The sequence below is a fragment of the Phacochoerus africanus genome, chromosome 1 (genome assembly GCF_016906955.1).
Source record: "Phacochoerus africanus isolate WHEZ1 chromosome 1, ROS_Pafr_v1, whole genome shotgun sequence".
In the NCBI taxonomy this organism is placed as follows: Eukaryota; Metazoa; Chordata; class Mammalia; order Artiodactyla; family Suidae; genus Phacochoerus; species Phacochoerus africanus.
Window position 1 is genome coordinate 113831898 of NC_062544.1, and position 15122 is coordinate 113847019.

At 38.8% G+C, this 15122-nt stretch overlaps 1 protein-coding gene and 1 non-coding gene across 6 annotated transcripts in view; both read left to right on the forward strand.

Annotated features, from left to right (window-relative positions):
• The window catches only part of DOCK3 (dedicator of cytokinesis 3), a 489707-nt gene that overhangs the window by 368818 nt on the left and 105767 nt on the right, over positions 1 to 15122 (forward strand). For all 5 annotated transcript variants that reach the window (XM_047775399.1, XM_047775426.1, XM_047775408.1 and 2 more), the window contains exons 13-14: positions 5894 to 5982; positions 12956 to 13081. In XM_047775399.1, coding sequence (XP_047631355.1) covers positions 5894 to 5982; positions 12956 to 13081 — 215 coding nt within the window. The remainder of the gene's footprint in view (positions 1 to 5893; positions 5983 to 12955; positions 13082 to 15122) is intronic.
• Positions 12618 to 12730, forward strand: LOC125114343 (small nucleolar RNA SNORD22). The gene has a single exon (XR_007131766.1). It is a non-coding gene; the product is annotated as a small nucleolar RNA SNORD22 (small nucleolar RNA).

Below are 15122 nucleotides of genomic sequence, written 5' to 3' on the forward strand. Positions count from 1 at the left end.
TGCATTTGCCTTCTCCTCTTCTCATGCTTGCTAGTTTTGACATATTTGCCAATGGGTGATTTCCTACTTTTATATATATATATTATGTTTGCCTTTACCAATGAGCTTTCTCATTTGTACTTTTCTTGTTTCTGATTGTGGCCTTTTCTTTTCTGCCTAGACAAGATCCTTTAGTGGTTGTCATAAAGCCTGTTTGGAGGTGCTAAATTCTGTTAGCTTTTGCTTCTCTGAAAAGCTTTTGATCTCTCTGTCAAATCTGAATGAGAAGCTTGATGGGTAGAGTATTCTTGGTTTTAGTTTCCTCCCCTTCATCACCTTAAATATATCTTGCCACTCCCTTCTAGCTGGCAGAGTTTCTGCTAAAAAATCAGCTATTACCCTTATGAAGATTCCCTTGTATATTATTTGTTGCTTTTCACTTGTGGCTTTTAATATTTAAAAGTAGCAGTCAACATGAAGCCTTTCAGTGCAGAGATAGTATGCTTTCTGCAAACAGGTTGCTCCCAAAAGAGAGAGGAGGCCTATCTGAGATAGTCATACCCCATCCTTCTTCTAGAAGCACTGGCCAAAGAAGTTACTCTTTTTCCCAGGAAAGTATTGAAGGGGTAGAAGTGTTACTCATAGAAGCCTTTTCATCACCTGGGAAGCAGAATAAAAATAGGTATGTTTGTCTTCCTTTTTAATTGACTTATTAAAATAAACATGTAAGTTATAAGAAATAGTTTAAATTTGTTGTAAATGAAAAGGCATTTTCTTATGGTACATGAGGAAACATCCAGAATGAATCAGATTGGTTGATTTGTGTCAGGTTGGTCTTAGAGACTGTTCAGCTGGGCCATTTTTAGAAATGTGTCCTTCTCCATGCCTCTCTCTTCTTTTACTGCGTGAACGAATTGTCAGCATGCATACTTTTCCTATATCTGCAGATTGTTACCTACATTCTAGCTTATTAGGACTTTCAACCAAATAAAAGTCAAAAAAAAAGCAAGTCACACCCAAAGAGAAAGAATAATTTTAATATCAAAATATTTTTTGTTTTAAATTTTTGTTATTTTATTAAAGTATAGTTGATTTACAGTGTTTTGTGTATCTAGCAAAGCAATTCAGTTATGTATATATATATATATATATATATCTATTCTTTTTCAGATTCTTTCATCATAGGTTATTACAAGGTATCAAATATACTTCCCTGTGCTATATAATATGTCCTTGTTTTTTATCTATTTTTTATTATGATAGTCTATTTCTGTTAATCCCAAACTCCAAATTTATCCCTCTCCCTCCTTCCCATTTGATAACAATACATTTGGTTTCAAAATCTTTGAGCCTATTTCTGTTTTGTAAGTTCTTTCATATCATTTTTTTAAGATTCCACATATAAATGATATCATATGCTATTTGTCTTTGTCTGATTTACTTCACTTAGTATGATAATCTCTAGGTTCATCCATATTACTACAAATGATATTATTTCGTTCTTTTTTTATGGCTGAGTAATATTCCATTATTTTTGTACCACATCTGCTTTATCCATTCCTCCGTCAGTGGACATTAAGGTTGCTTCCATGTCTTGGCTGTTATAACTAGTGATGCTCTGAATATTGGAAAGGGACTTAAACCCAGAAAAACCCATATTGAGACTTGAACCCATGGTCATTTTATTAAAATCACACACCTGGTCTCAGGACTTACTCAAGGTCTGGTACTTTATGTCTTAATGTAGAAGGAATTCAGCAGGAGGCAAAGTGATAGGTAAGACGTAGATTTATTGAGAGAAGAGAGATAGAGTATGGGCCATCTCAGAAGATGGGAGCTGCCTGTAAGATACACATTCCATAGAAAGAATATGGTCCACCTCAAAAGGTGAGAGAGTGGCCCTTAAATATGGGGTAGTTGGTTTTTATGGACTGGTAATTTCATAGGCTAGAGTGGAAGGATTATTTTGACTGTTTTGGTGGAGCGGCAGAGATTTCTGAGAATTGGGCCACTGCCCACTTTTTGGCTTCTTATGCTTGGCCTTGGAACTGTCATGGTGCCTGAGGGCATGTCATTTAGTATGCTAATGTGTTATAATGAGTATATAATGAAGTTCAAGGTCTACTGGAAGTCAAATCTTCTGTTACCTTGGACCTAGTTGGTTCTAACCAGTTTTTGGCATATTGTCAATGGTTATGTCATTCTTTAAAAGTTGTGTCCTACCTCCTTCCCTCCTGTTTCAGTGGCAATTAGAAGACGGTGGACAGAATGGGAATTTTGACTAAGGTCAGGGAGACAAGTACCCTGAAGCCTGGTGCAGGAGTAAGGTTTGCAGCATCACAGTACTCAGCAGCTTCTTTCTATCTGCTCTCCCAACCTGGCCCTGCTTTTGGAACAAAACAGACCTGTTTAAACTACAGATTCACCTCACTCCCCTCATCTGTAAAATGAACATGATAATACCTGCCTTACAGGATTATGAGAATTAAGTGAAATAAAATATGGGAGAATACCCCCAATCATTACCTACCTATAATAGGCATCCTTCTAAAAATGCCAACTTAAAGGTCTTACAAACAGCCCTTTAAAACTTCTCGAATACTTTCTTGAGTTGCCCACCTTGGGGAAAGATGAGAATAAAATTGGATGAATACCCATGAGAAACACAAGATCAAGAAGATAAGGAAGTAGTAGGGAAGAGGCAAATGATAAATTGTGCTCTGGTACATGAGTGAATAAGAACAGTATTCCAAATACTCTTTGTTGAGCAGAACCTGCACATCTGCTCTGATACTTTGTCATGCATCATATAGAAAACCAAAAAACTCTTTTGGATCATATAGAAAACCAAAAACCTCTTATCCCTCTGTGTTAAACCTTGACTAAAAATTTTGTTTCTTTTCCTTTTTTTTTTTTTTTTCTTTTCAGGGCCGCACCCGAGCCATATGGAGGCTTCCAGGCTAGGGGTCGAATCAGAGCCATAACTGCCGGCCTACACCACAGCCATAGTAATGCCAGGTCCCAGCCCTGTCTGCAGCCTACACCATAGCTCATGGCTACACCAGATCCTTAACCCACCGAGCTAGGCCAAGGATCAAACTTGCATCCTCATGTATCCTAGTCAGATTCATTTCCACTGAGCCATGACAGGAACTCCATTGAATAAAAATTTTTGAACATGTAGTTGAAGTACTACTTCATTGCATATGCTGGTTATCTCATCTGTGGGGAAAATGTACCACAGACATACATAGGCTTCTTTTAGATTATAATCCCTCATGCATTTTATGATTGGGAACAAACTATCAACATCAGTAATCATGCTCTAAATATTAATTTGATTGGATATAACATAATCATGCTTCATTATAATCACAGCTCATTTGGTTAATAAATGCTTACATTTATAATTTTTCCTTATAAAATATCCTAGTGATTGGTTAAAATATGCTAATGATACCATATCTACTTAGGTTCAGCTGATTTGAGTAGCTCCCTTAGTATTCTGGAAAGGGAGATAATTGAAAGGCCAGTTGCCATTGGTGTAATCACCATTACATTGGTCCAGAAGAAAAATGATAATGGCTGAACCAAGGCCATGAAGAGGAGAGGTCAGATGTGACAGATTTTGAGATAGCAAAATCTGCAGGATTTGATAACAGCTCGAAGAGTTCTGGTTTAGTGAAATAGTGGGTTCCACTCAGAGTCTCTGAGAGCAGTCAGGTGGATAGGAAATGATCAGCTTTCTTATGGCCATGCAGGTTAGGAGCTTAGGAGTGAGTCTGGGCTGGAGACACTGCTTTGGGGCTTGGCAGCTTTTGGAGGTGGTTGGAAGCATGGGAGCAGGTGAAAGTGCTGAGAAAGCTTATACAGTAAGAGGGAAGTGGGCTGAGGGCAGATCCGTGAAGGCCACTATTATTTAAGGCTTGTGCAAAGGGAGCAGATGAGGGACAAGCCATCAGGTGTCTGGCACCTGAACTGTATGTGTTGGGTGGAAGGGTACATGTCAGTGAAATAATACACATTGTCACTATTGATAAGGTTGATAAAAACCAGCTCCACTGCCAAAGAACAAGTGAGTGTTTTATTGAAGAAATACTGAAATTATACCACCTATTGGAGGGAGGGAGTTAATTGTCAAGACTCGTCTTTTTTGTCTTTTTTTTTTTTAATTTATGCATAGGGTTTCTGTGTCTGTGTGTGTATTTTATATATATTTGAGATAATCATCATATTACTTTGATACATTTATATAAGATTGCCAATTAAGCATTGCATCATTATAGTATAATACTATTGTCTGTATTCATTATACTTGTGCATTAGTCAAGACTCTTTTTTGAAGTGGGGAGAGTTTGCTGTTTATGACAACCTCTAGTCAGATTTCTGTTAAAGAAAATAACTACTGATTTTGTAAACCTAGAAAGTGACAGTGGTCTGACAGCAAGATAAGTCTTTGAATCCTCACCAGCTGGGTACTTCTCTGTTACACTGACTGGTTGGAGGAGATGAGACAATGTGCATGTCAGACGGAAGGAGCTGGATGTGCTGCTGCCAGGATTTCTCACTTTTGATTTCCAACCGAGTTGCTAATCACAAGTGATCATTTTAAAGAGCTCTTTCCCCCTTCCTTTCCTTGGAAGGAATTCTCTGAGCAGAAGTTATCCTTACAGCTCTGAACTGTGAGAACCTTGTCTTTGACAATTCTTTGTACCATCTCTGAGTAAGTTAAGCTATTTATACTGACTAAGGAATCCAAAGAGCCACTGATTAAGGATATTAATCTAGTGACCAACATCCTTTACCTCTGAATAGAAACCTGTTGTGATTCACACTGCTAGATGGTACATGGTGTAATTCTTGCTGGAGTCTCCTTTGAAAGTGGCTTTGCCAAACTGCACACTTTTGAGTAACCATGGAAAGATCCTGTGGGTTTTCCTTTATGCATGGGCTGTTTTCTGAGGTCAGTGGTCCTCCCTATCCCACAAGGGAAGGCAGGGGCCAAGGCTGTGGAGACTCCAGGTATCATATGGAATTTTCAAGAGATGACCTTAATCTAATTTAATTGTTTCATCAAGGTGTCTACATTAGGATGAGGAATTCCTTCCTAGTCTCTGTTCCTAAGCCAAACCGAGTATTTACATAGCTGCAGCTTTCTTGAAATTGTCTTTTAGAGGGGAAGATTCTAAAATATCAGAAATTAACAGAGGTGCAGTGTTGTTCCTCCATTCTCTCTTATCTCTCAGTCCTGATATCCCTAGGAAAGAAATTTATTCTTACATATTTAGAAGCCAGCCTTCTTTACTAAGCTATCCTTCCCCTTGACTACATAGGATTTCACAGTGAACCAAGCCCACTATTCTCCCCAGTTTTTCTTCTTCTCTTGGTCTGGCTGAAATATAGCCACAGGTAAATATCCACATTGCCCTGAGCTTGGCACAGTTTTCCTCTGGGGCCATTATAGTGACAGTTAAATGACAGTATAAAGTCAGTGCAAGGCAAAGACATTTCCAAACACCAGAGCTTATCAAAGAGTTCCTCTATCAGTAACTTTCCTTTAGCACCTATTTATAAATGTGTAAGGGACTTAAAAAAAAAAAAAACTTGGCACGTGGGAAAGTGCTATTTAAGAGAATAGTATATTTTGCCACTTAAAATATTTGCAGAGATTCATTTTAGAGTTTCTACTCTTTCCCCCAACATGAATCTTCTGTATGCCTTACCAGAAAGTGAGCCTTGTCTGATTTAGTAAAATATAAATTTTATAATTTATATTTTAATTTTTAAAATATAAATCACATTTCTTTAGGAAAGTGAATTCGAAGTTTCCCTTCAAACTTAGTGTTAATACATTGAGCATTAGACTAGATGCTTAAAATTCTTGAAAATCATAATACCTGTCCTTCTGTTGCAGGTGCAACAACGAGAGTGAGTGGTCCCAGATTCATGAGAATATCATCCGCAAGTCCAGCGCCAAGTACTCTGCCCCCAGTGCCAGTCACGGTAACTCATTTCTCTGGCTAGAAAACTTTATGTTGCATTTTCAGTTGCTGATCATACATGCCTCACTTGATTCATGCTGATCAATGTAAAGTTCAGTTCCCTGTAGACATCTCTTCTGCAGAGATGCAGAGATGCCCAGGCAGTTTCTGTTTCTTTTTGTGATTATTTGAGACCTTCCTTAATTACTTCTTACCAAAATGTACTTTGTGCTTTTTCCATGGTGATTCCATATGCTTTGATAGGTAACTTGAGTTCCAGTTTGAATCCAGGGTAAACAAAAGTGTTAAATGGTTTGCCACATTGTAAAATCTATGTTTTCCTGAACAAAGATTACACACCCAGGAGTTCTCTTATGGCACAGCAGGTTAAGGATCCCACATCTTCACAGCTGTCATGTGGGTTAGATCCCTGACCTGGGAACTTCCACATGCCACAGGCACAGCCAAAAAAATAATAATATGAGTATACACCCAGACCCCCCCCAAAAAGACACATTTTCTAATCCTGTTCAGTGTTAGCATTACCAAGAAAGCCTGACACTAATGAGAATCAATGATTGGTCTGCCAGGATCAATCATTCTAGAATTAAAATAGAAAATCTTTATTTCAAAGCAGCTTTTGTCTTAGCTCAACTTCTTTGCTTTTCCCCTCTTTTTCTTTTGAAACTCTCTTTAATTTCTGTCTAAATCTTGGTGTCAGTCTACTATTAATTCTAAACTGAATATTGATTGCTCGGTTAAATTTGAAGCACTATTTAAAAGTCTATGAGACCTGAATAGACATTTTTCCAAAGATGTACAGATAGCCAACAGCCACATGAAAAGATTCTCAGTGCCATTCATCATCAGACAAATGCAAATTAAAACCACAGTGTGATATCACCTCACATCTGTCAGAATGGCTGTCATCAAAAAGGACACAAATAGGAGTTCCCATCGTGGCGCAGTGGAAAACAAATCTGACTAGGATCCATGAAGACTAAAGGTTCAATCCCTGGCCTCACTCAGTGGGTTGAGGATTCAGCATTACCATGAGCTGTGGTGTAGGTTGCAGACACAGCTTGGATCTTGTATTGCTGTGGCTGTGACATAGGCCAGCGGCTACAGCTCCAATTTGATCCCTAGCCTGGGAACCTCTGTATGCCTCGGGTGTGGCACTAAAAAGACAAAAAAAAAAAAAAAAAAGGACACAAATAGTAAATGTTGTCAAGGATGTGGCAAAAAATGGAACCTTCATACACTATTGGTGAGAATGTAAATTGTGCAACCACTGTGGATAGCAGTATGGAGGTTTCTCAAAAAACTGCATATAGAACTATCAGCAGTTCTACTCCCAAAAAATGAAAACACTAATTTGAAAAGAAGCAAGGTGGAGCGCCTGCTGTGGCGTAGTAGGTTAATGATCCAGCATGTCTCTGTTTAATCCCCTGCAGTTGGGTTAAGGATCCAACATTGCTGCAGCTGTGGTGTATGTCACAGCTCCAGCTTGTATTTGATCCCTGACCTAAGAACTTCCATATGCTGCAGGTGTGGCCAAAAAAGAAAGAAAAGATGCATGCACCCCCGTGTTTATATTGTCAAGATTTAGAAGCATCCCTCAACAGATGAATGAAGGAAGAAGATGTATATGTATATACAACACACAATGGAATACTACTCAGCCATAAAAAAGAATGAAATTTTACCATTTGCAACAACATAGATGAACTTGAAGGGTATTATGCTATGTTAAAGAAAGACAGATTCTGTATATCACTTATATGTGGAATCTAAAAAGTAAAGCTAGTGAATATAACAAAAAAGGAAGATTCACATATAGAGAGAACAAACTTTGGTTGCCAGTGGAGGGAAAGAAGCAGGGAGGGGGAAGATAGGGGTAGGGAATTAAGAGGTACAAATTATTGTGAGCTACAGAATATATTGTACCCCACAGAGAATATAGCCAATATTTTATAATAACTATAAATGGAATATAACCTTTAAAATTGTGAACCATTATGTTGTAACCTGAGACTTATATTGTACATCAACTATACCTCAATAAATATTAACATATATTACATATATAAATATGTAAACATTTATATATTACATATATATACATATATAATAAATAAAAGTGAAAGCATTTGTATACCCTTGAAGATAGCTATCAAATTTATGTTTCTCTAGATAATGTTTACCTCTAAATTATTTCATAACACCTTTTATATAGCCTTCTTTGTTTTAACTTTCATAGAACTGTTTGTGAATTAAAAGTTTGCCTTAGGGAGTGTCCGTCTGCTGTGGTGCAGCAGGCTAAGGATCCAGCATTGGCTCTGCAGTGGCACAGGTTTAATCTCCAACCTGGCATGGTGGGTTAATGATCCAGCATTGCCACAGCTGTGGTATAGGTCTCAGCTGGGGCTGAAATTCAACCCCTGGCCCAGAAACTTCCATATGCCATGGGTGCGGCTAAAAAAAAAAAAAAAAAAAAAGTTGGCCTTAAATGACAGTATAAAGCCACTGCATGGCATGGAGTTCCCAAAGTTGTTAAGAACTTTTTTTTCCTCTATCAAGGTTAGCAGATATTTAACTAAGAGAGTCAGCTCCAAACCAGAGACTACAAAGTTTGAGACCCTCAGCTGGGTCAATACTTGAATTCTCTAAAATTCACTGTGGTTTAGCATGGGATTCCTTGGGGCCTCTCTCATGGGTTTTTGTTTTGTTTTTCTTTTTTTAAAAATTATAGTTGATTTAAACTGGGCCACTTTGCTCTACGGCAGAAACTGACAGAACATTGTAAATCAACTATAATAAAATTTTTTAAATTATAGTCAATTTAAAAATTGTTTTCCCTTAGGTATATGCCTGAGTGCCAAGGAGCTACATGCAGTGTGCTAGAAGGGGAAGGGAGTCTATATTCCTCACTAAAGCTAGACTAAACCAAGAGACAAATCTTGCTTTTAAAATATTTAGAAGTTACTAACAATTTGGAAAACTGCTTATACCAATTTTTATACTATTCTTTGCTTTATTTACTTATATGATTTATTAAGAGCTCCCCTTGTCTACAAGTTATTGGGACATGATATGATTAAAATATGGAGAACATTTTTAAAGAGAGGTGGTGGTAATAATACATTAAAAGAAACAACTGAAGAGCAGTTTCTAGCATCACCTCACCAGGTTAAAATGCTGAATTTTGTTTCACTTCACAGAGTGAGCAAGGGACCATGCTGTCTTCAGTGTCTGTGATTTTTGTTGAGAACTCACAGACACTAGCCATTTAAACAGTGTTATAAAAGCAACTCTCCCTCTGTGCGAGGGGCACCATAGACTTCACAGAGCCTCAGTTAGGATGGCCCTAGTGAGAGGAAGTCTTCATGCACTTTTGGGAAAGCCAGGAGGAGAAATAGACTGCTTTTCTTTGAAGTGTGTGTCTGACTGCTTCTTGGCAAGGCTTAACTTGGAAGCTGGTTGGGATCTCGGAAATTGTGTCTTTCAGCTCCCTCATTAAATAAAAGAAGAAACTGAAACTCAATGAAATGATTTAGTGGCTGAACAAGGGAGCCCAGGTTTCCATACTCCAGGCCACTGGCCTTTCCACTCTGTTATCAAGCTTCTGAGCATGGGTTTTTCACTGCTGGACTCCAGGGTCTTCGCATCAGAGAATTTCATAGATTGCTCAAGGAGTAGTTCAAGTCTTTATTAGTCTCCTTAATTAAAAGTATATTGTTCCCTTGTGGTGCAGCAGATTAAAGATCTGGCATTGTCACTGCAGCACTACTGCTGTGGCACAGGTTCATTCCTGGAAACTTCCACATGCAGTGGACACAGCCAAACAAAAAACAAAAAACAAAAACAAAGATAGATCTTTATTTTAAAAATTAATTTACTATCAATGAAACAAGAAGACATCTTACACCATGCACAAAAATAAACTCAAAAAGGCTTAAAGACAGAGTTCCCGTCGTGGTGCAGTGGTTAACAAATCTGACTGGGAACCATGAGGTTGTGGGTTCAATCCCTGGCCTTGCTTAGTGGGTTAAGGATCCAGTGTTGCAGTGAGCTGTGGTGTAGGTCGCAGACACAGCTCGGATCCCTCGTTGCTGTGGCTGTGGTGTTAGGCTGGCAGCTACAGCTCCGATTCGACCCCTAGTCTGGGAACCTCCATATGCCGCGGGTGCAGCCCTAGAAAAGACAAAAAATATAATAAAATCAATAATTTTAAAAAAAGGCTTAAAGACTTAAACATAAGACATGACACCATAAAACTTCTAGAAGAGAACATAGGCAAAACATTCTCTGACATAAACCTTACAAATATTTTCTTAGTTCAGCCTCCCGAGGCAGTAGAAATAAAAACGAAAACAAACAAGTGGGACTTAAACTCACAAGCTTTTACTGAGCAAAGAATCCATTAAAAATAATGAAAGACAACCTATGGAATAGGAAAAAGTAGTTGCAAATTATGCAACCAACAAGGTGTCATCTCCAAAATATATAAACAACTCATACAACTCAACAATAAAAAAAACAACTCAATTAAAAAATGGGCACAAGACCTAAATAGAAATTTCTCCAAAGAAGACATACAGGTAGCCAGTAGACATGTGAAAAAATGCTCAACATTACTAATTACTAGAGAAATGCAAATCAAAACTGCAGTGAGGTGTCACTTCACACTGGGCAAAATGGCCATCATTAACAAGTCAACAAATAACAAATGCTGGAGAGGGCTTGGAGAAAAGGGAACCCTCCGGCACCATTGGTGGGAATGTAAATTGGTACAACCACTGTGGAAAACAGTATGGAGATTCCTCAGGAAACTAAATATAGAACTACTATATGATCCAGCAATCCCCCTCCTAGGCATATATCTGGACAAAGCTTTCACTGAAAAAGATGCACCCCATGTTCATTGCAGCACTATTCACAATATCCAAGACATGGAAACACCCTAAATGTCCACTGACAGATGAATGGATTAAGATGTGGTACATATATGCAATGGAATACTACTAAGCCATAGAAAGAGTGAAATAATGCCATTGGTAGTTTTCTTTCATTCTTTTTTTTTTCTTTGATTTCTTTTTTATTTTATGATTTTTATTTCATTTAGTTGATTTACAGTGTTCTGTTAATTTCTACTGTACGGCAAAGTGACCCAGTCATTCATATGTATATCTATATATATTTTTTCTGACATTATTCTCCATCATGTTCCATCACAAGTGACTAGATAGATAGAATTCCCTGTGCTATACAGCAGGATCTCATTGCTAATCTACTCCAAATGCATTTGTTTGCATTAATTAACCCCAAATTCCCAGTCCATCCCACTCCCTCCCCTTCCACCTTGGCAACCACAAGTCTGTTCTCCATGTCCATGAGTTTCTTTTTGTGGAAAGGTTCATTTGTGCCGTATATTAGATTCTTCATGTGCCTTTTCATTTGCTCTCTTGCATAAACCAAAGCCATCTTATTTGTCATGTTTAGAGGTGGAGAGCAGCTACTCAGAATCTGCTTGAGTGGCTCAAAAGCTAGATGTGACTCTCCCAGTACCTTGGGTCTACATCCTCACAGGTTGTCCTCTGCATATCTAAGCTAATTTGGTTACTCAGAAAATAAGATGAAATGCAATCACTGGGTATTTGAATAAATCCTTGCCAATGCAGAATGATAAGAGTATACCCACTGGGGTTTTTTTTGTTTTTTTTTGTTTGTTTGTTTGTTTGTTTGTTTCCTTTGCCCTCCACCATCATCTCAAATTCTGGAAACTGTCTCATCCTTAGCTATCTGCTCCAAGCTAAACCACCTCCTAATTCAGTGAATTTCTACTTATCCAGAGGATGAGTTTTAATGATAGCTGTGTAAAGATACTGTGGATAAATGAGCTGAGGTTGTAGGAGAGGGGTGAGTACCTCCCAAACTGCTTTCTTCTGCAGAAATCATTGTGGTCTGGGTTCTGGGTCCCAGCTTTTCAGTGTCATAAACTAGTAATTGAGTCCATCAAGTAAATAGGCTATAAAAAATTACCTTAGGGTGGCCAAATCCCAAACACTGATTATCTAACCAGAACATCAACTGAAATACCGTATGTCTGTGTGTCAGGGCCCCTTGATCCTGGTATTAATGACACCTGGGACTTCATATGCATAATCCCAGAGTTTCTTGGGGGGATGAGCTTATCTGAAGCAATGAGATCATCTTGATGTTCTGCCTAGGCTGCAGTAGAACTCTATTTCCTCCCCTGACCCAGCAGTGAGGGTACATATTCCTAGTTACAAGAATACTTTGCTAGATACAGTATGTGTGACTCTTCTGAGTTCTCTGTTACTTCTCCTTCCCCTCTCCCTTCTCCATTCCCAGACCTTTTTTTTTTTTTTTTTTTTTTTTTGCCACACTCATGGCATGGAGAAGTTTCCAGGCCCAGGGATTGCACCCAAGCCACAGCAGTGACAACACTGAATCCTTAACCCACTGAACCACAAAGGAAGTCCTCCCAGACCATTCTTATTCTACACCTCTACTTGTTACTGTCTCCATTCTTGCCTCCACTCTTTAATCACCATAATTATCAAAACACCTTTCCTCATTTCTAGATATTCGTCTTCTGCTCAGCTCCCATGTTTCCAGGTTGACGAGAGTGCATCTTGCTGACACTTGCTTTTGTGTCCTAGTCCCAGAGCCTGTAAAGGTGAACCCACTGGAGCTGGCTGGGGGAGAAGAGAAAGGCTTGTTCAAGAAGGAACTGTCTGAGGGAATCATAAGAATTTCTAAACTTGGAAAAAGGAGAAATAAATTACTTGTTGAAAAATTCGTGTGTGTTTTTTTTTCCCCAGTTCTGAAGAAAGAACATATACTTAACATAATAGTAGGCATCCAACTCTTGGAGGACATCAAAAATGGAATTTTCTTATACAACCTAACTATTCAAATTAGCGTATAATCTTTTTAGCCTTTCTAAATAAATGCTTTTGTGTTTGCAGGTCTTATCATTTCTCTGCAGCTTCTTCGTGGAGACATGGAACATATTAGGAGAGAAAATCCCATGATATTTAGTAGGGGATTGGCAATTACAAGAAAATTGGGATTTCCTGATGTCATCATGCCAGGTAGGCAAAATTTCAGGGGCTGGGGTGAGAGAAGGATTAGGAGAATGGAGTCCTGTGTTCTTGTGAGCAGTTGGTGGACTATGCTGTGGAGGAGCCCTGAAGCCCTTAAAAGACTCTGCAGCCAAAGTCACGTTGCTGACTTCAGTCTGCAGCCAGTGGCTCCTTTGGTTCTTAACTGGCATTTGTTTTTTTCCAGATGCTCCCACATACATTCTCCAGTGCAGTGCAACAATCTAGCTGATGAGCTTTTGTGGTCTGATTCCTGACTGGAGGGCGGGAGTCACCATAGAACTCATGATAGGGTTGCCTTTTTACGCTCTTCTCTTCCATTATGTTTCTTAGAAGAGAATCCCATCATAAGAATGTCCTCTTTAAGGAAAATAGTGGCAGTAGTATCAATGAATCCCAATTAACATAGAAATAGCAGATATATTTGTATCAGAAAAAATGAGTCATAATGTAAATAACATAATGGGTCAGGAAAATGGTATAAATTAGGCACTATGAATGGTACTACTTGGCCATTTTCTCAGGAATTGTCTAACCCCCTTCATCTATGTCCCCTGGCCTGATGAAGAGCCAGGGAAGAAAGTGGGAATCCATTGACCCTCAAGTGTGGTTCCAGCAGCTCAGTCTCAAGTTCATGCTTCCTAGTAAGGTGGATACAGGCAGAGCTGGAGAAGCAGACCATCAAAGCCAAGGATACTGTAGGAAGTGAGGGAAGGGTAGAGGCATGGCTCTTATGGATGGAGGTGGTCTGATAACAAGAGATGAGAACAAGAAAAGGGAAAGTAAAGCAAGCAAATAGCTGGTTGTCTGGATGAATTATAGGAGAAGTGAGTTTACCTTTGTTTAAAAGAGACAAGATAGGCTAGATTGAACCACTCTAAATATCACCTATTTTGGGGGGACTCTAAAAATTGTCTTGTTGGAATTATTTTCCAGCACATACCCAGTGGAGAGTGTGGCCTGATCATAGAGAAGGACCGTGTGATGGATTCCAGCTGGCTTCCAGCTTTTCCCACATTATGGCCAGACTTGTTTTCTGTCACCTTCATTCTCTCCCCATAGACTTTGTGAATGCAGAGTAAGCCATTATGAACAGCCTTTGTCTCTTGCTCATGTGCACAGGAGGGTCTTTTGGATGGGAATCATAGGCAATTCAGTCGATTCCATATTTATCTGTAAATGCAGAGACTTCATGCTTATGAAGGGTCCCCACCTTGGCTGTTGTGAAGGTGATGTCCTCCACGGGAGATTTTTCCCATCCCATCCCGACAATGTTCCTCAGCCCTCTGTGACCCTGGTAATCATGAAAAGAAGAGCCCAGGCGTAGTCCCTGACCTCTTGGCAGTATATCTTTGAAGAAAGAATTGGTGTTTACTAAAATGGATATGTTGATCTTTTAAAATTTAGATATCCAGGCTCATGATGTGGAGTTATGTATTCTAAAAGATGTACTTAAAATCCTTCCTTTTAAGAATTTGTTTTGTCTAAGATTTGGACACTTCCTTCCTATTAGCCTTCACACAGAGAATCAAAAAAAAAAAAAAAAGTGAGCAGAGACTAGAAATGAGCAAACTTAAGTCAAAAAGAATTGTTGGGGGTTTTTTGGCTTTTTATTTGTTTGTTTGTTTGTTTTGCTTTTTAGGGCCACACCCACAGCATATGGAAGTTCCTGGGCTAGGGGTAGAATCGGAGCTACAGCTGCTAGCCTATAACACAGCCATAGCAACACCAGATCCAAGCCACATCTGTGACCTACACCACAGTTCATGGCAATGCTGGATCATTAATCCACTGAGTGAGGCCAGTATCCTCATGGATACTAGTCGGATTCATTTCCGCTGAGCCACAAGGGGAACTCCAAAAAGTTTTAAGTAAACTTTAATTTCAAGAGTTATAGTGTCCAGACTTCATCTATGGAAAGAGATCTTTTTGTGGCATACTCTACATCTCTTAGTATCGTTGGCACACAGGTTTATAAAGGACTTCTTTCTGGGTATGTTAGATATGACTGCGGAAATAAGTAGTATCAGGC